At 43.4% G+C, this 20,665-nt stretch overlaps 1 protein-coding gene across 2 annotated transcripts in view; it reads left to right on the plus strand.

Annotated features, from left to right (window-relative positions):
• LOC137378167 (phosphoprotein associated with glycosphingolipid-enriched microdomains 1-like) overlaps positions 1-17,711 on the plus strand; it is a 105,626-nt gene extending 87,915 nt beyond the window's left edge. Inside the window, exon 8 of one of the 2 annotated variants that reach the window (XM_068048313.1) lies at positions 11,889-17,711. In XM_068048313.1, the coding sequence (XP_067904414.1) occupies positions 11,889-12,353 (465 nt within the window). In that variant the 3' untranslated portion in view covers positions 12,354-17,711. The remainder of the gene's footprint in view (positions 1-11,888) is intronic. The other variant, XM_068048312.1, reaches the window with a different exon arrangement.
• The last annotated feature ends 2,954 nt before the right edge of the window (positions 17,712-20,665 follow it).

Consider the following 20,665-nt stretch of genomic DNA (forward strand, 5'->3'; position numbering starts at 1 on the left):
AGAAAAGCCGAGAGGGGGGTTTTGATGACTGGGCAAATCTCAACCTCCATAAATTCGCCCAGGCAGGCGCCATGGAGAGGTCACTCCATAGTTGCCTCACAGCGACTGAAACAACACGGAAGGCAGCAGTTGCGGGTTATAAGTCCAGATAAATTGGCGTAGAAACTGGGCGCCACGGATTGCCTTTGTCGGTGGGAGAGGTCATCGCACCTTACTGGACAGCTACCGCCCGCCTCAAACCGGGCAGCCCACGGTCAATAAGGTTCTGTCCCGCCACAGTCTACCTGCTTCAATGGGTGCTTGGAGCTTAGGGTCATTGCCCGACAAGTGGACTGTAACACCGCACCGAACAGCATGACCAAAAAAGGAAAGAAGGTACCAGCCCTTCGCTTTGCAAGCTGGAACGTCAGAACTATGTGTCCTGGCCTGTCGGAAGACCTTACACAAATCAACGATTCTCGGAAGACCGCCATCATTAACAACGAGCTCAGTAGACTCAATGTAGACATTGCAGCACTTCAGGAGACTCGCCTCCCCGCGAGTGGATCTCTAGCAGAGCAAGACTACACCTTCTTCTGGCAGGGCAGGGATCCTGAAGAACCAAGACAGCATGGAGCGGGCTTCGCCATCAGAAACTCCTTGCTCAGCATGATGGAGCCTCCCTCAAATGGCTCGGAACGCATAGTGTCCATACAACTGCTCACCACCTCTGGTCCAGTACACCTACTCAGCATCTATGCTCCAACACTCTGTTCCCCACCTGAAGCTAAAGATCAGTTCTACGAGGAACTCCATAACATCATTAGCAGCATCACCAACACCGAACACCTATTCCTGCTGGGGGACTTTAATGCCAGGGTTGGGGCCGACCATGACTCGTGGCCCTCCTGCCTTGGGCGCTATGGCGTTGGAAGGATGAATGAGAACGGGCAGAGACTGCTTGATTTGTGTACCTATCATAACCTCTGCATTACCAACTCGTTCTTTCACACTAAACCCTGTCATCAGGTTTCATGGAGGCACCCAAGATCGCATCGTTGGCACCAGCTGGACCTCATTGTCACAAGGCGAGCCGCCTTAAACAGTGTTCAAATCACACGCAGCTTCCACAGTGCGGACTGCGACACCGACCACTCCCTGGTGTGCAGCAAGGTTAGACTCAGACCGAAGAAGTTGCATCATTCCGAGCAGAAGGGCCACCTGCGCATCAACACGAGCAGAATATCTCACCCACAGCTATTACAAAAATTTCGAAATTCACTTGTAACAGCCCTTCAAAACACTCCCACAGGGGATGCTGAGACTAAGTGGGCCCACATCAGAGACGCCGTCTATGAGTCAGCTTTGACCACCTAGGGCAAAAGTGCGAAGAGAAATGCAGACTGGTTTCAATCTCATAATGAAAATTTGGAACCTTTCATTACCGCTAAGCGCATTGCACTGTTGAACTACAAGAAAGCCCCCAGCGATTTAACATCCGCAGCACTTAAAGCAGCCAGAAGCACTGCACGAAGAACAGCCAGGCGCTGCGCAAACGACTACTGGCAACACCTATGCAGTCATATTCAGCTGGCCTCAGACACCGGAAACATCAGAGGAATGTATGATGGCATTAAGAGAGCTCTTGGGCCAACCAACAGGAAGATCGCCCCCCTCAAATCTAAATCAGGGGACATAATCACTGACCAACGCAAACAAATGGACCGCTGGGTTGAGCACTACCTAGAACTGTACTCCAGGGAGAATGTTGTCACTGAGACTGCCCTCAATGCAGCCCAGCCTCTACCAGTCATGGATGAGCTGGACATACAGCCAACCAAATTGGAACTCAGTGATGCCATTGATTCTCTAGCCAGCGGAAAAGCCCCTGGGGAGGACAGCATTACCCCTGAAATAATCAAGAGTGCCAAGCCTGCTATACTCTCAGCACTACATGAACTGCTATGCCTGTGCTGGGTCGAGGGAGCAGTACCCCAGGACATGCGCGATGCCAATATCATCACCCTCTATAAAAACAAAGGTGACCGCGGTGACTGCAACAACTACCGTGGAATCTCCCTGCTCAGCATAGTGGAGAAAGTCTTTGCTCGAGTCGCTCTAAACAGGCTCCAGAAGCTGTCCGAGTGCGTCTACCCTGAGGCACAATGTGGCTTTCGTGCAGAGAGATCGACCGTTGACATGCTGTTCTCCCTTCGTCAGATACAGGAGAAATGCCGTGAACAACAGATACCCCTCTACATTGCTTTCATTGATCTCACCAAAGCCTTTGACCTCGTCAGCAGACATGGTCTCTTCAGACTACTAGAAAAGATTGGATGCCCACCAAAGCTACTAAGTATCATCACCTCATTCCATGACAATATGAAAGGCACAATTCAACATGGTGGCTCCTCATCAGAGCCCTTTCCTATCCTGAGTGGCGTGAAACAGGGCTGTGTTCTCGCACCCACACTTTTTAGGATTTTCTTCTCCCTGCTGCTTTCACATGCGTTCAAGTCCTCTGAAGAAGGAATTTTCCTCCACACAAGATCGGGGGCAGGTTGTTCAACCTTGCCCGTCTAAGAGCGAAGTCCAAAGTACGGAAAGTCCTCATCAGGGAACTCCTCTTTGCTGACGATGCTGCTTTAACATCTCACACTGAAGAGTGCCTGCAGAGTCTCATCGACAGGTTTGCGGCTGCCTGCAATGAATTTGGCCTAACCATCAGCCTCAAGAAAACGAACATCATGGGGCAGGACGTCAGAAATGCTCCATCCATCAATATTGGCGACCATGCTCTGGAAGTGGTTCAAGAGTTCACCTACCTCGGCTCAACTATCACCAGTAACCTGTCTCTAGATGCAGAAATCAACAAGCGCATGGGAAAGGCTTCCACTGCTATGTCCAGACTGGCCAAGAGAGTGTGGGAAAATGGCGCACTGACACGGAACACAAAAGTCCGAGTGTATCAGGCCTGTGTCCTCAGTACCTTGCTCTATGGCAGAGAGGCCTGGACAACGTATGTCAGCCAAGAGCAACGTCTCAATTCATTCCATCTTCGCTGCCTCCGGAGAATACTTGGCATCAGGTGGCAGGACCGTATCTCCAACACAGAAGTCCTCGAGGCAGCCAACATCCCCAGCTTATACACACTACTGAGTCAGCGGCGCTTGAGATGGCTTGGCCATGTGAGCCGCATGGAAGATGGCAGGATCCCCAAAGACACATTGTACAGCGAGCTCGCCACTGGTATCAGACCCACCGGCTGTCCATGTCTCCGCTTTAAAGACGTCTGCAAACGCGACATGAAATCCTGTGACATTGATCACAAGTCGTGGGAGTCAGTTGCCAGCGTTCGCCAGAGCTGGCGGGCAGCCATAAAGGCGGGGCTAAAGTGTGGCGAGTCGAAGAGACTTAGTAGTTGGCAGGAAAAAAGACAGAGGCGCAAGGGGAGAGCCAACTGTGTAACAGCCCCGACAAACAAATTTCTCTGCAGCACCTGTGGAAGAGCCTGTCACTCTAGAATTGGCCTTTATAGCCACTCCAGGTGCTGCTTCACAAACCACTGACCACCTCCAGGCGCTTATCCATAGTCTCTCGAGATAAGGAGGCCAAAGAAAAAGAAGAAGATGCGACAAGCACCGCATCATTGGCGAAAAGAAATTCCCTTATGTTTGATTTTAATTTTTCCCTTGGGCATGCTATATGAAAGAGTTTTCCCTCTGATCTTGTATGTAATAATACACTTTCAGGACTAGATGAGAAAACATAATGAAGCAGCAGAGATGGGAATATACTAAAGAGTGTTGGTGCCTATTTGATATAGCTATTGATTTTCAAACTGTTAGATTGATTACCATCGTACTGGATTGTAGCATTTGGACCATCATAAAAAGATCTAGTCAGGTTCAGGAAGGCTGAGGGTCAGCTGACTCTTTCCAATAATTGGAAAAGGCTTTTTCTGCTGACCAGGCCAAAAACTTTTAGAAGACTTACAAAGGCCATGTAACGAGGCTTTTCCTGCTCCTGACACTTCTCTTGCAGTTACCTTAGTGCAAAGACCTTGTCAACTATTGATTAATCAGCCCAGAAGCCACATTGACTCTCTGCATAAGTATGTCCAACAAGTACCTGCAATCTTTTAAGAATGACACGTGAATGCCTTGTTAGGAACACGAAGGAGAGAAGTTGTGCTATATTTACTGCAATCACTCTGATCTCCTTTGTGTTTCATCAAGGGAATGAAACCAGCATCCTTCATGTCTTGTGATACCCCTCCTTCCTGCCAAGAAGCAAAAAAATATTGTGCATTGATACCACAAGCTGGAAAGATGTGGCTTAACAGCAGACCACAGTGGAGAGCTTGACTACATCAGGGGGCCAAAGAGGCTGACAGAGAGGCAAGAGAAAAGAGTAAAAAAGAAAGTACAATGGCTTTAAGAGTTAATTCTGTGTGGGCTGCTTCATTCAGACCTATGATATAGACCTATAACATCTGTGGCAAAGACTGTCACTCGATAATTGGACTCTTCAGCCATGATATTGCAGTCTGGCAAAGTAACTGGATGTTTTGGCGCATATACCATTGTCTTTTGGGATGGACAGTTGCCATATTTGTTCACTCAGTAATTGCAGGCTGTAGCCTGGATTTTCCACTGAAGTTACACCAGCGGAATATAACAAAAACTTAACAGGGAATAGTTCCTCTGGGTCTCTGCTTGCCTCTGCCACTTCTGGCATTTTCCAACAGAATGATTTTCTATCATTTCCAACTTCGCAATGCTGTCACCAGGGACTACTATTTGTCCTTAGTATCCAGAGTTGCTCTGGAAGGCAGAGGGACCACTTAAGAGGTTAGAATACATGTGAACTCAATTTGAAGGCAAAATCACATTAAAAACAAAATGCTGATAATGGAAAGTAAAACCAAGCGATGTGTAAAATGGGCAGCTGATCTGCTCATGTTAGTTAACCATCGGGTCACTTAGGTTAAAATTACCCCCTAGATTGTTCTCTGCTACATCTACTCCACTGTAAGAGGTTAGTCATTTAGTCATTATCTTCCCTCTGGAATTGCCTCAGGAAACTTCCTCCTTGTTTGCAAAAGCCTTCCAAAATCCTATTTTTAAAAATCTGCTTCAGTCCCTTTCTCAAACCACCCTCCCCAGAAGAGTCGTAGGCTGATTTTGAAGGATCAAATTCATCAGTGCAACGTACTCCAAGGCTTTGTACTTCTTAGTGTCTTCTCAATATCCATATTCAGTCAGTTGGCTCATTACAACCACGTAGAACATACTCAGCAAAATCCAAGGGCTTGGATTCATAATTAGTTCTGAGAAATCCCAACTGCAACTCAAAGCTGAGCTGACATTCTTGCTGGTGGTATTTCAGACAGTATTTAAAACAATAACATGGTCTATCCAAAAATGCATTTGCAAAAGTTCAGGATGCAGCAAATATTGCATCAGTTGTAGCATAAACTTGTTAAGTTCTTCCAAAGCAAAATTTCATGACAAGCTGTCCCTGGATGTTCCAAGAACTAATCTGTCAAATAAACGTCCAAAAAGACCTCATTAAGTGTAGCTTTTCAACTTGGTTGCTTTGGCCCAGGAGGTTTTGAAAAAACCTCTGGAAATCTGCATGGATTTCTGTCCCTCTATCATTAGAATTCTGCGTTTTTTGTAATTGTTAATTTGCTAGCATTAATTTACTAACGATATTGTTCTGGTTATATTCTAATTAAAGAAAACACTTTTCTGTAATGTTTTCCTTTCAGTAGTTGACATCATGTTCTCTGATGGTTAGGACAGTGGGTTCCTCGGAGTGTGATAGTATTTGCAGGAGATCCACCGCACACAAAAGTTTGAAAACCACTGTTCCAAATGACAATTTTGCTCTTCTTTAAAAATGATTATATTAAGCTAACACAGTCCAATAACCAAATAATTAAAAGACAAACTTGCAGCTGAACAATAGTATAGTTATTTAAATTTTGTAGAATGTTACAGTATAAAAAAGGCTACACAAGACTGCAGGTGACTTTACTCTCTTGCTCATTCCCCTTAGCTGTTTAGTTATCCTCTTTTTCACAAAACTATCTATTTTTTTAAGAATTTATGGAGTCTATATCAATGACAGTTTATGGTAGCGAATTCCAGATTATAACTGCCATTTGTATCAACAATTAATTTGAACGTCCCATTTAATTATTTTGGCGAAATCTTAAATTTGTGACTTCTCATTATATATCAAAATATAATAGATGAACAAACTTGCAGCATCATGGCTATATTTTTGTAACAGTTAAGCATTTATTAACATCTCTTTGGCCTCCTTGTCTTGAGAGACAATGGGTAAGCACCTGTAGGTGGTCAGTGGTTTGTGAAGCAGCGCCTGAAGTGGCTATAAAGGCCAATTCTAGAGTGACAGACTGTTCCACAGGTGCAGCAGATAAAATTGGCTGTCGGGGCTGTTACACAGTTGGCTCTCCCCTTGCACTTCTGTCTTTTTTCCTGCCAACTGCTAAGTCTCTTCGACTCGCCACACTTTAGCCCCGCCTTTATGGCTGCCCGCCAGCTCTGGCGATCACTGGCAACCTACTCCCATGACTTGTGATCAATGTCACAGGACGTTTGCAGACGTCTTTAAAGTGGAGACATGGACGGCCGGTGAGTCTTATACCAGTGACGAGCTTGGGGATCCTGCCATCTTCCATGCGGCTCACATGGCCAAGCCATCTCAAGCGCCGCTGGCTCAGTAGGGTGTATATAGCTTCATTGCAAGGGGATTGGTGTAAAGAAGTCTTGCTGCACTTAGATAGGACTTTTGTGAGACCACATCTGCAGTACAGTTTTGGTCTCCTTACCTAAGGGAGGATATACCTGCCTTAGAGGGGGTGCAACAAAGGTTCACTATGTTGATTCCTGGGATGAGAAGGTTGTCCTCTGAGGGCAGGTTGAGTAGAATGGAGTTCTACTCTCCATATTCTCTGGAGTTTAAAAGAATGGCAGGTGATCTCATTGGAATGCGCAAAATTCTTAGAGCTTTACAGGGTAGATGCTGAGAGGTTGTTTCCCCTGGCTGGAGAGTCTAGAACTAGGAGTCATTGTCTTAGAGTAAGGGGCTGGCCATTTATTACTGAGATGAGGAGAAATTTCTCCACTCAGAAGATTGTGAATCTTTGAAATTTTCTATCCAGGAGACTCTGGATGCTCAGTTATTGAGTATATTCAAGACTGAGATCGATAGATTTTTGGGCACTAAGGGAATCGAGGGATATGGAGATAGCATAGGACCATGGTGTTGAGCTAGAAGATCATCCATCAATCTTACACGAATTCTTGCCCCTTTCGGACAGACAGACGGACAGACACACACACACAGCTTGGTCTCCTGCACAACTCACATTATGCATTGTTTCTCTGAAAATGAATCAAGTTTAAGATTAAAATAAACCCATAGTGAAGTTTTCAATTCAGTCTCCAGCCTGGAAGGGAAGCAAGGAAGGAAAAGAGTGACACAAAAAGCAAGGGCATTATTCACAATAGAATTACATCAGTTTAATTGAAGAAAAAATGATGAAGGGTCAAACCCAAATGGTTGGCTTGTCATTTTTCTTTGCAGATGTTGACTATACTTCTGTATTTCCAGCATTTTTGTAATTGTTTCATATTTCCAACATGTGTAGCTTTTTCTTATTATTCATGCAGTTCAAAATACTGACTAAAATAATCAGTTATTAATCTTAACTAATAGATTAGTAAAATTGTTTAACAGCATCAGTTATTTCTGGCACAATATAACTAAAAACGACTAAAAGCATTTAATTAATCCACATGTGACAAGTAAAGTTGTAAGTCCTTTGGACATGTTCTAGTGATAGAATTTGGACATGCAAATACCTACAAAGGAAAGTGCTTGATTTACTCTTGGAAAATTACCTTTGTTACAAAATATAGTTAAAAAAACATGAGCCCAAATGACTTTCCCACAGGAAAGCTGAGGACAGTTTATCAGCAGTATTATACTGTGGAAATGAAATACTGTGGGCTGGATTTAAAAGCCCCTCTGCAATCGGGAATGTTGGCGGGAGGGCAATGAAGATCGGTGTAGGCGGTGGCCCACCACCAATCCCGATGGCGACAGGTCCCGTGCTGATCTTGGCAGCAGCAGCGAGGCCTCGTGGTGGCTGCCCCACCGTTCGGCGACGGGACCCTCATTTAAATATGTAAACTAATTTACATACCTGATTTATTGAGGATCCTGTCGCCTCCTTGATCGCCGCACCGACCTTCCACACCTTTGAATCCCCATTCGGGGAAACGTGGTGTGACACCTGTGGGGAGGGGGGGGAGGAGGATTGTTTCTCTGTGCGATGGGTGGGGGGGGGGAGGAGGGTGACATCGCTGTGGATTGGTCGGGGAGGTGATGGGAAAGGGTAAAGGGCAAAGGTGCTGAATTTTGGGGGGGAAAGGTCAAATTGTTGATAAACAAATTCTGGGGTAGAAAAGGGCAGGAATGTTTTGAAATGCCATTGGGGCTGGGGGTGGGAAAATGAACTTAATGAAAATTTAATTTTTTTTGGTCATTGAACTGAACTGGCCCTTTAATTTTAAAGTCTCCAGTAAGGGCTGTAACCCCTTTAATAATGGCGCGGGCACCTGCGCATTTGTGCCGGACACCCTTGCCTGCGACAGCTCGCCCACCCCCTCCATGTGATTGTGGGGAGCAGGCGCCGCGCCCATGCAAATGAGCCACCGTGTTTGAAATCGCGGCGACTCAGTGACGTGGTGCCCGTGTGGGCGGGGTGCATTATTTTACATCCGCCGCCTACTTCGGTGGCAGACTCTTAGAATCCAGCCCTGTGTGTTAGCATTGTAGTCTGATGTTGTTCCTGTTAGTAGGCCGAGGATTCTTAACAGGCTCCATGCAATAAAATAAAAAGGGCAAATTATTGGTGTGTTTTTAGTAACAACACTATATGATATCATTAGTGAAAGTGAAACTGTGGAACCAACACTGTTTTAAACAGTGCTATTACTTTATAGCTCAGTAACTGGTGCCTTTGTTGTGCTGTACCTAAAGACAGAAACAGACAGGCAATCCCATTAATCAAAAGCAGAAAAGAAAGAGAACATTAGATATGATTTAAGACTTGAGGAAACAGCTGTTGAGAAAGTATACACTATTAGTATGATGCTATTTTGTTTGTGATTTAGGTAATAACTTGGTAAAGTAAATAAACTAAATTTCCAAATATTTCAGGCAATGAGGGTTTGTACTCGCTGGTTCCAGCAAGTATTACAGTATTGAATGCAATACGTCGTAGACAGCAAACCTAATCACAATAAATTAACACTTTCCTTATGTGTCAATTTTAGTTTACTTTCAGTCCATTCAGGTGGCAATTATTTTATTCTTCTGAAGAAGCAAGAAAAATTTCAGACGGTCCTCCTCCCATCTTTTCTTTGACATCCTGAAATCCCATTATTGGATAAGAATTTGTTTCATCCGAAAATGTGCCGATGGAAATTAGCAAGAAAATGAAATTTCACTGTTTACATCTATTAAGCCAAATTCTAACAGAATTATGCGTGGCGTGGGGAAGGTATTTTTTTTTAATTGAATCCAAAATTTCAGAGCTGTATTAAAGGGCAAGGTTTCAATTGAAAAGTACAGAAACATTTTGAACTAGAGCACGGGCACAACAACTATTGTCAAATATCTTCCAGCACAAAAGAGAAGCACAGACTGCATGTGAGACACATGATTCGCAAATAAAGTACACCAGGCTGTTAGCTGATGGGCACATTGAAGGAAAACAGTATATGTGGAACCGGAGACTCATTGATGTTATGACTGGGTGTGCCACTTGGTCTATGAAGAGATGTTTCAACTAATTGGTAATCTGGTGAACAACTTGAAGTTGGGATATTTGAAATATGTGCTCTTAAGTCATACATACAGAGATGATGCTATTGGACTACTGCCCAAATTGAATGTATAGATCATTGAATAGGAACAGCCCACCAAACTCAAAAGAGTCAATGATGGTCGCCCTTGAAGGTGGGGCTCACCAGAGACTGATCATTGCTTTTTGATATCCTTTTAGTTCATGTATCTATTAAAGGGACAAAGGAATATTATATGGTGAAAATGTGAATATCTCATAATAGATTTGCTCAGGTAGCAATTATGGAAAAAGTCAACCCCATATCACTTGACTATAATGTGCAGAGGTATTTGAAGGTCACCCATAACATCTTTCTGAAATCTAGTTCCCATAATAGTTAGTGTGTGACTGATTTTGTGTGAAAAGGAAGTCAGGATAAGTATAGATATAAACAAAAAGCTGAATAGTTCTAGCAATGAAATGGTATACAGAGAGTACTGACAGATATCATCTATTGTAACAACGATTCATCTTCCAAAACAGAATTATAAGACGTAAGCTTTGGGTTAACAGTCCAATGTGGAGCTGTCTGGTTGAATTGAGGCAATTCATTCTGTCAAATAAGCAGACATTGAGTCCATTACCAATTTCCATATGATACTTGAAAGGAATGTTCTGTCATATTGTAACTACACTAACCAATCACTCAGCAGGAAGGAATGGGATATCTAATTAAGCATCATACACACAAGAAAATCATATCCATATTGGAACGAAAAAACATTTAGGAATGCAGCAGAAAATTTATACCTCACTACAGGGGCTGAATTTTATTTTGGCGTTGGGAGTCCCAGTGGCAGGCAACAAAGTGGAGTGGGGGGGGGGGGTGACATCGCCTCGGCCAATTGTCGGACCCCTGGCTGAATACAACAGCTGGCAGGCAATTAACTGCCCGCCATCGGGGTTACTGTCTCCTTTAAGGGACAAGATCCCATTCCAAGAGCTGCTGGCCAATCAGAGGGTGGCAGCTCAGCAGTCCCAGCAGCTTCACTGGAAGCGGTGGCCATTGCTGGGACTGCACCTCCACAGCAGCATCATGGACACCACCCTGGGACCAAGGCAAGTCGGTGGTGGGGGGGGGGGGGGCGGGAAAGGGTCGCCACGCGGACGGCCATCCAGGGGGCCCCTCCATGGGCCATGGATTGCCCCTAGAGGAGGGATCTCCCTGAGCCTGCTAGGAGGCTGCCAGGTCCCACCTGGCGGTGTCTCCAGGTGATGGCAGGCCCTTCCAACATTAGTTAATTGGGAGAAAAGGTGGGAAGCTGCCCTAAAGTGGCCCTGAATTGGCCACTTAAGTGGCTCAATTGGCCTTGGCTGGGAAGACCACCCTCCACCTTCCCTGTCGTGGACAAAATGGCATGGTGGCAGGAGAACACCGAGCATGCCACCCAATGCCTCCCCATGCTGTTTTGTCTGCCTCACTGCACCCCACCTCCGCACCCCCCCCCCCCCACCCATCTCCCATCTTGTCTCCAAGGGCCGGATAAAATTTAGTCCTGATGTTGCTTCCTTGATTTTTTTCAGTTTGTGCTGTTTACTGGTAAGTATCTTCCATGCAGCACTATAATCAAATGTAAATATTATGAAGTAGTCATTTGCTCTTCCATATAATAGGAAGAATAGAAATGATTGCTTTGAAATTGAGCCATGTGAGCACAACACATTTGTAAGAAATTGCTTTTCTATTATTTTAATAGAAGTTTTAACCCCTCTCACTTAAGATTGCTGTTAAATAATGGACAGTGGTATTTCATCCGGACACTTTAAGTGATTGTTCATTATTAATCAAGGAGCCCAACACTGGGGCAAATATTGGAGAAGAACCTTCGTCGACTCCTGTGATATGAGACCTTATGAAATACAAACTTCATATTCCACCAATTTTAATTTTTGGATATTTCCTTTCCCAACATCGATGCCATTCATTTCTCTACTTAATATACATTTTCTCTTACAGATTGCAGGAATGTACTCAAAGGTGGCAAAAAAAAGGACCAGGAAGGAAATGCCATTACCACTAAATACAGGACTCCAAAAAGAAGCCAACCAAAATTACCACTCATGGTCAACAGGGAATCTCAATGAAGAAGAATCAGAATATGAGTCTATCAAGAGTCCTCGCTGGCACTCGGGCAGTCAGATACTAGGGGATGAACCTGCTTATGCTTCAGTTAATGAAAGGACCTGGGGAATGAAATGTCAGAATGAAGAAGATGAAGAAACAGAACTGGGCTACGAAGCAATTAACATAAAATGGAAGAAAATTAATTTTGCTGTTAAGAGTAGCAAAGCACAAAACGTTACTCATGAGAGGCAGATGGAAAACTATTATGAAAGTATCAGTGAACTACAGCAGAGCCGTACACGTACACGAGTGCTAACATCAAATGATGGCAAAGAGATCTATGTAACAGGACTCTAGTTTTTGTAAGGACGGAGGAAAGGGTCCATTTGTAGTTTGACTTTAAACAGACTTTATTGATCAAATTAAGGTTCTTTAAAGAAAAGAAATCTAAATTATAAGACTCGTGAAGCAACTTGATAATTTTAGAGAAACTGTCACTGTCACCTTATGTGGTATAACTGACTTTTTAAATTCAATTGCTGGAATATAGAACAGAAAATAGCCTACAACTTATAGTTGCTGAGATTTGTGGATGAACACTTGAAATAATGAACAGAGGAATGTCATATGAGAACATTATCCTACCTGCTTTAAAAGAATGGAGACCAATAACAGGATACGCAGGCCGAGATTTCACGTTGGGCGGACGGAGCCGGGCACCAACTGAAAAGTCGGTGGTGAACCCGCTTCCCCCTCGCCTGGGGATCAGACCCGCATTTTACGGGACCCCAGGCTTTAACTTTTCCAAGGCGGGAGTCTGCCTCATTGCGCTGTCGGCTAATCAGTGGGCTGGCAGCTCTTAGTCCCAGCAGCGTCACTGGGAGCGGTGGCCACTGCTGGGACTGCAGCCCAGCCGACTACAGAGGAAGACATGGAGCTGGGAGTCCAGGTAAGTTTTGGTTGCCTCACCGGGGGTAATCGGTCGGGCCCCGGTGAGGCATGGGTGGCTGTTCATGGGGAAGGGGGTGCGTGTTGAGTCTTGGAGCAGAGCCCCCCACCACCCCGAGACGATTGGAAGCTGCCTGCTTTTCCCAGGCGGCTTTTCCCGGCTCCAGGACACCCGCTTGCCACGCGTAAAATCCACGTGGAGGCGGGCGAAGGCCCTTAAGTGGCCGTTAAGTGGCCACTTAAGGGTCTTGATTGGCCTGGGGCAGGCGGGCCTTTTTACGCCCCCCCCCCCCCCCGCCCTACGTAAAGGGGGGGCAGAGGCGGGTCGGGAAAGCCTTCCGGAGCCTCCTGCTCCATTTTACACCCCACCCCCCACCCCGCCACCATCCGGCTCGTTGGGGTGGCATAAAATTCCAGCCACTGTGTGTGATCAAAGCTAATATCAGCAACTATCCTTTCTAGGCTGGCATGTTTAATATTACTTTTTGAAGGAGAAATCAATCATCATCATGAAGAGGTAAATTTCAGTAATTTACTCATCAACAAAATGGTTCTGAATTTTTGGATTGTACTTGCACAGAAATTATGCTGAAATGTACGCTGATTTCTGCGAAGATCTTGCCAGCGGAACTTGCGGCCAAATTTCCTGCATAGCTCATTTGCCAGCACTGGAACGTAAAAACAGACATAAAACAAGTGCAAATGCATGGACATCAATAGGGTTAATAGCAAGTGGGCTACTGTCTTCTGCCATGCAACTTTAGTTAAGCATAGTAAGAATTTTGTTTAAATTGTGAGGAAAATTGCTATCAAACTCCAGAAATTTTAGTTAGTATCGAGTAACTTCACGTCATGCTGCAACTAAATGTTTTGACATAAATCTACGGCAGCACATTATTCGCATAAATCCAGGATACCACAGGAGGCACGCTTTTGCAATCAGTCAGAACCATGTCAATGAGCAGCGGAGAGTTTTGACGGACATATCTCAGAAGTGGTGTAAACAATTGAAGGAATATACACATAGCAATGTTTAAGCATAAAACCAGTTACACATGAATTTCCTCGGGGGAGGGGTGCAATGCCGCTCTTCCAAAACATTGCGGGCCGATGGTGTAACATTCCACTACGAACATATGAATTATGAGCAGGAGTAGGCCACTCGGCCCTTCAAGCCTGCTCCACCATTCAATAAAATCATGGCTGATCAGAGCATAATCTCAACTCCTCATTCCCGCCTACCCCCAATAACCTTTCACCCCTTGCTTATTCTTCACCAGGGTAGCTTCAATTGTTCCTAACTTATTAAAGGGCTTGCTCGCTTGAAAGGGTTGAATTAATCTTTAAATTGCAGATCAACGATCCTAAAAACTGAGCTATCTCCTTAAATCGTGAGTTTTATTTTCAACTTTACCAGGTTTGATAGTCGGCTGTTCTGTTTTAGAGCATCGGCGAGTTTAAGTTTTCAAAAGCCTTTCTGTTAGTTGAAGTTGCTTTTCTAAAACAATGAATTTGCTTATGCTTAAGTAATAAGTGAACATCTTTTCAATGTTATTTTTCAGATTTTATAACATATGACTTTTTAATTTTATGCGGTTGGTTGTACGTACGTAGTAGAGAAAAATGAACGCACTCTTTAACAAAATTAATTCATAGGATCAACATCCTGCCCTACACCCAAAAAACTTGCAGGTTTGCAGTTATGTTTTTAAAGCTGGTTTCTTACTCATCCAGTTCTTCCATTTCCTGTTGGAGTTAACTTGTAAACTCACAACATATTTGCATTGGCTGAAATATTAAACTGACGTATTCTCTTGTCGGAGCTAGCTTAGAAATGTTTGTTTCCTATACAATTAGTTTTGTTTTTCATATTATAATATTTCTTAAAGATAAGTTTGCTTATTTCTGTTGGATTAGTGTATTAATCTGTAATCTATATTACTGTATTAAAGCACGATTCATTCTATGCATCACACAGCTTGTGTTAGAGTAAGTTCAATAGTAACATTTACTTTGGAGAGTTGATGCAACAGTGGTGGAGAAAGAATAGAAAAATTACTTAGATTATCTTAGATTTTTAATCGTTTATTCATACTTTTTCTCAAGTCAGGTGGGTAAAGTAATAGCTGGGTCCAAATTATTAGACCTGCTGCCATTAAAGTGATTTAAGAAATACCTGGCCCAACTTATAAGTCAATTATGACAATTCATTCTTATAATATTCCTTCTGCACTATTTTAAATTGTTAATTATTTAAAATGGCATCTTAAAATATCAGACAAATGAATCATACAAATATATAAAGTATTGGTTTAATTTATAGGCTACAGTTTTTAAACAGGCAATCTTTGTCCATACATATAGTTCAATGACCACATCTAAATATTGTACAATAAATGTTATTTTTATGTTTCAGTTAGATGTGTACTCAGATTATTCTTCACAAATATATTTACATTTTTGTACAAGTTATATTTTAGGTAAAGGACTTTTTTAATGTTTGAAAATGCATACAATTAAACAAAATTTAAAATGAGAAGCAAAATAGATTATAATTGAAATCTCAAGTTAGGTAAAAGTTGCCTAAATTAAGGGAATTTAACTAGAATTCCATGATAAATATCTATAGGCAGATGGTAGTTGCCATCTGAAAGGAATACTTCAATGATATGCTGGTGGAAACAAAAAAAAGTGTAGTGTCATGGTCCTGTAGTTTTTTTTTGGAATATGCGGTTTGCCTTTTAAGGCTTGCAAGTGATCAATACTGCTTTAAGAGCAGGTAAGCCAGAGGAGTTACAGGAAGGTGCATTTTCATTGCCTTAGAAACAGCCATTTGGAGACTGCGATTCAAAGGGTGCATTCTTGTTACCATAGATATAGCTACTGGGAGTGAGCCTGATGCGATACATTTATTACAATTCAGTTTTGGACGAGCAGTTGACGACAGTTTGTCCTAACAGACAGACACAGATACAGGACACAGCTGTGATGAGCACACCTGAAAAAGAGCTCTCTACCATTTAAACTGAAGGAATAGGATTTTAGTCTGTTTAATTATTATCTCTCAAAGTTCTAAAAAGTCAAGCCAAGACAGAGATCTCTGGTAATTTAAACTGAAGGAAGGGAAGTTAGACTGTGACAATCTTTTATCCCTCAAAAACTTTAAAATCAGATTTATTCTGTTGAAAGTGTTCGCAAGTCATTGTTGAAATTCGCTGGACTTCGAACAACATTGGACTGTAAATTTGCAACGACCCTAATTTTCCGATTTTTAAATGTTCATAGTGTTTAAGAATTTAGTTCTTCTTATTAGGGGCGGCACAGTGGCGCAGTGGTTAGCACTGCAGCCTCACAGCTGCAGGGACCCGGGTTCGATTCTGGGTACTGCCTGTGTGGAGTTTGTAAGTTCTCCCTGTGTCTGCGTGGGTTTTCTCCGGGTGCTCCGGTTTCTTCCCACAAGCCAAAAGACTTGCAGGTTGGTAGGTAAATTGGCCATTATAAATTGTCACTAGGAGAGGTAGGTGGTAGGGAAATATAGGGACAGGTGGGGATGTTTGGTAGGAATATGGGATTAGTGTCGGATTAGTATAAATGGGTGGTTGATGGTCGGCACAGACTCGGTGGGCCGAAGGGCCTGTTTCAGTGCTGTATCTCTAATCTAATCTAATCTAAAGAGTTAATTTGTTGATTTAAAGACACCTGGTTTGGTTAGCCTCATTCGGGGGTAAATAGATGGTACAATTTGGTGGGTCTTTAATTGGAAAGTTTTTAAATGATATGTTAGCCGATCTGTGGAACGACGGGATTGAATTAACAGTGCATTGGTCCCACAATCAGAATCGTATATTTTGATTGGGGGCTTTGACAGGAGTGGTTGGTCATAACAGTAGGTATCAGCAGCTGTTTGTTGAATTAATATAAAACAGAGATATTTTATATGAAGTTTTGGCCTTTTCATATACTCACATCTCTGTCTCTTAAATAAATCTGTGTATTTGTACATAGATATATTTGTAGGTAGTTATTATCACTCATGTCATGGGAAAGTTTTGATTGGTATTTCTTGGTGCAGTTTTAAAAATGTGGTAAAAATTAAAACCTATCTAGTTTTGGCAGTGCGTGCAACACATAGCAGCCAAGTAATAATAGAGATTATGCAGTGTTCTGATGAAAGTACAGTGGTGTACATTTTTAAATTGCATCTCTGCAACAAAAAGAAAGCCCTTTTAATACGTTATCAACCTTGTTCGTCTTAGGTCAATGGTAGCACTCTATCTCGGACACTCCACAGACTTGAGCACATAATCCAAGCTAACAATTTAGTGCAGTCGTGAGGGAGTGCGGCACTGTTGGAGGTATTGTCTTTCGGACTTTAAGGCAGCAGGGAAGTTCTCCTGGTTTCTGGCCAATATTTATCCCTCAACGTACATCACTTAAATACAGAATATATTATCTCATTGCTGTTTGTGGGACCTTGCTGTGCGCATAACTGGATGTTTCGTCTCCCCCCCAATTGCAAGAGTCACAACATCTCAAAAGTACTTTGACTATAAAACATTGTGGGACGTCCTGAGGTTGTGAAAGGTGCTTATATAAATGCAAGTTCTTTCTGCATGTGTAATGAAATAAGCACCAGTCCATAGGTTTGTTACTGTTGGAAAGTCCTTTATGTAGCATGTACAACGATAGTACTTGAAGTAATTCATTGTGAGTGCTTTGGGACATTTTTGAGAGATGCAATAAATGCAAATTCTTTCTTCTTACAAACCTTCAAAGAAATAAACCAATAAATAAAACATACCACACAGCATTATGCAGCTGTCAATTTTCCAAGTTAAGGCTAAGTCTTTTATTTGATAATTATTTAAAAAGTGGAGTCATAAAAAAATCACAATTATGGAAGTGAATGAATATTATATTACTAAGCTACCACAACTGTGTGATATATAAAGATAGGGGGATAAAGCTGAAATTCACCCATAAAAGTACTAAGCCCTAAAATTATGGTATGGGATACTAAAATAAAGGCCTGAATTTTATTTGCGCGGCACGCTTTGAACGCAGCGTGTGCCCGCATTCAGCGGCGGCGGCCGAGCCCCAATGATATTACGCGCGGGGGCTCATTAGCATCACTATTAGGCACTGACCCCCCCTGCCCCTTATTACGTGGGGAGAGGCAGGACATCCGGTGCAGTCAGGAACCTTTTGTCAGCAGGCAGCAGGTGTGGGGCCCTATTTAAAGCGCCCCAGAACCTGCTTCCTGACAGCTGTCAAAGAAATACTTACCTGACTGCTGAAGAGTTGGGCTGCTGTCAATCTGGCAGCAAAGCAGAAAGTGCTGGAGAAACTCAGCAGGTCAGGCAGCATCTGTGGACAGAGAAACAGAGTTAACTTTCAGGTCTGTGACCAAGTTCACAGACCTGAAAGTTAACTCTGCTCCTCTCTGCACATTGAAAAGGAGGAGGTATTAGCTGTATTAGCAGGCTTGAAGGTGGATAAATCCCCAGGCCCAGATGAGATGTATCCCAGGCTGCTATGTGAGGCAAGGGAGGAGATAGCGGGGGCTCTGACACAAATTTTCAGATCCTCTCTGGCCACAGGAGAAGTACCAGAGGATTGGAGGACAGCGAATGTGGTACCATTATTTAAGAAGGGTAGCAGGGATAAACCAGGTAATTACAGGCCGGTGAATCTAACATCAGTGGTTGGGAAATTATTTTTAAAAATTCTGAGGGACAGGATTAATCTCCACTTGGAGAGGCAGGGATTAATCAGAGATAGTCAGCATGGCTTTGTCAGCGGAAGATTGTGTCTAACAAATTTGATTGAATTTTTTGAGGAGGTGACTAGCGGTGTAGATGAGGGTAAAGCAGTTGATGTAGTCTACATGGACTTCAGTAAGGCTTTTGATAAGGTCCCGCATGGGAGATTGGTTAAGAAAGTAAAGGCCCATGGGATCCAGAGTAATTTGGCAAATTGGATTCAAAATTGGCTTAGTGGCAGGAGGCTGAGGGTGATGATAGAGGGTTGTTTCTGCGAGTGGAAGCCTGTGACAGTGGTGTACCACAGGGATCGGTGCAGGGACCCTTGCTGTTTGTAGTGTACATTAATGATTTAGATGTGAATATAGGAGGCATGATCAGTAAGTTCACAGATGACACGAAAATTGGTGGTGTCGTAAATAGTGAGGAGGAAAGCCTTAGACTACAGGACGATATAGATGGGCTGGTAAGATGGGTGGAGCTGTGGCAAATGGGGTTTAATCCTGAGAAGTGTGAGGTGATGCACTTTGGGAGGTCTAACAAGGCAACGGAATATACAATGGATGGTAGGACCCTAGGGAGTACAGAGGGACCTTGGGGTGCTTGTCCATAGATCACTGAAGGCAGCAGCACAGGCAGAAAAGGTGGTTAGGACGGCATACGGGATACTTGCCTTTATTAGCCCAGGCATAGAATATAAGAGCAGAGAGGTTATGATGGAGCTGTATAAAATGCTGGTTAGGCCACAGGTGGAGTACTGTGTACAGTTCTGGTCACCACACTATAGGAAGGATGTGATTGCAATGGAGAGGGTGCAGAGGAGATTCACCAGGATCTTGCCTGGGCTGGAGCATTTCAGTTATGAAGATAGACGAGATAGGCTGGGGTTGTCTTCCTTGGAGCGGAGAAGGTTGAGGGGGGACCTGATTGCGGTCTACAAAATTATGAGGGACATTGATAGCATAGATAGGAAGAAACTTTTTCCCTTAGCGGAGGGGTCAATAACCAGGGGACATATATTTAAGGTAGGGTGCAGGAGGTTTAGAGGGGAGTTGAGGAGGATTTTTTTCACCCAGAGGGTGGTTGGAATCTGGAACACACTGCCTGAAGGGGTGGTAGAGGCAGGAACCCTCACAACATTCAAGAAATATTTAGTTGAGCACTTGAAACGCCATAACATACAAGACTACGGGCTAGTGCGGGGAAATGGGATTAGTTAAGATGGGTGCTTAATGGTCGGCGCAGGCGCATTGGGCCGAAAGGCCTGTTTCTGTGCTGTAAACCTCTATGACTCTGTGCTGCCTGACCTGCTGAGTTTCCCACCACTTTCTGCTTTGCTGCGACATACTTACCCTGCTGTGTCCCAGTGTCCCGTGAAGTTGCGATCCTCTTCTTCCACTCAAGTGTAACATTCCTTCTTGTGTGCGTGCCCCACCCGGGTGAATCATCTTAATTTCGCACATTCCAGGATATGAGACTTAAATGTACCATAAAAGGCGAATACACAACAGAAATCAAACCATAATTGAAGAATATCTACATACTATGGGCTTCTAATCATCTGACGGCGAAAAGCCGCAGACTAATATGCATTTGGAATCTGTATTAATTTCTCTGCTAATTGCTATGTGAAAATACATGTTACTGCAGTGAAACAATCTTTGTAAAAAACCAGGAAAATAGGTTATAAAAGCAATAAACGCTGGAAATACTCAGCAGGTCTGGCAGCATCTGTGGAGAGAGAAGCAGAGTTAACGTTTCAGATCAGCGACCCTTCTTCAGAACTGGCAGATATAAGAAATGTAAAAGATTTTAAGCAAGTAAAGTGGGGGTGGGGCAAGAGATAACAAAGGAGAAGGTGTTGATAGGACAAGGTCACAGAATAGCTGACCAGAAGGTCATGGAGCAAAGGCAAACAATATGTTAATGGTGTGCTGAAAGACAAAGCATTAATGCAGA

This window comes from Heterodontus francisci, chromosome 16 (assembly GCF_036365525.1).
Source record: "Heterodontus francisci isolate sHetFra1 chromosome 16, sHetFra1.hap1, whole genome shotgun sequence".
Classification (NCBI taxonomy): Eukaryota; Metazoa; Chordata; class Chondrichthyes; order Heterodontiformes; family Heterodontidae; genus Heterodontus; species Heterodontus francisci.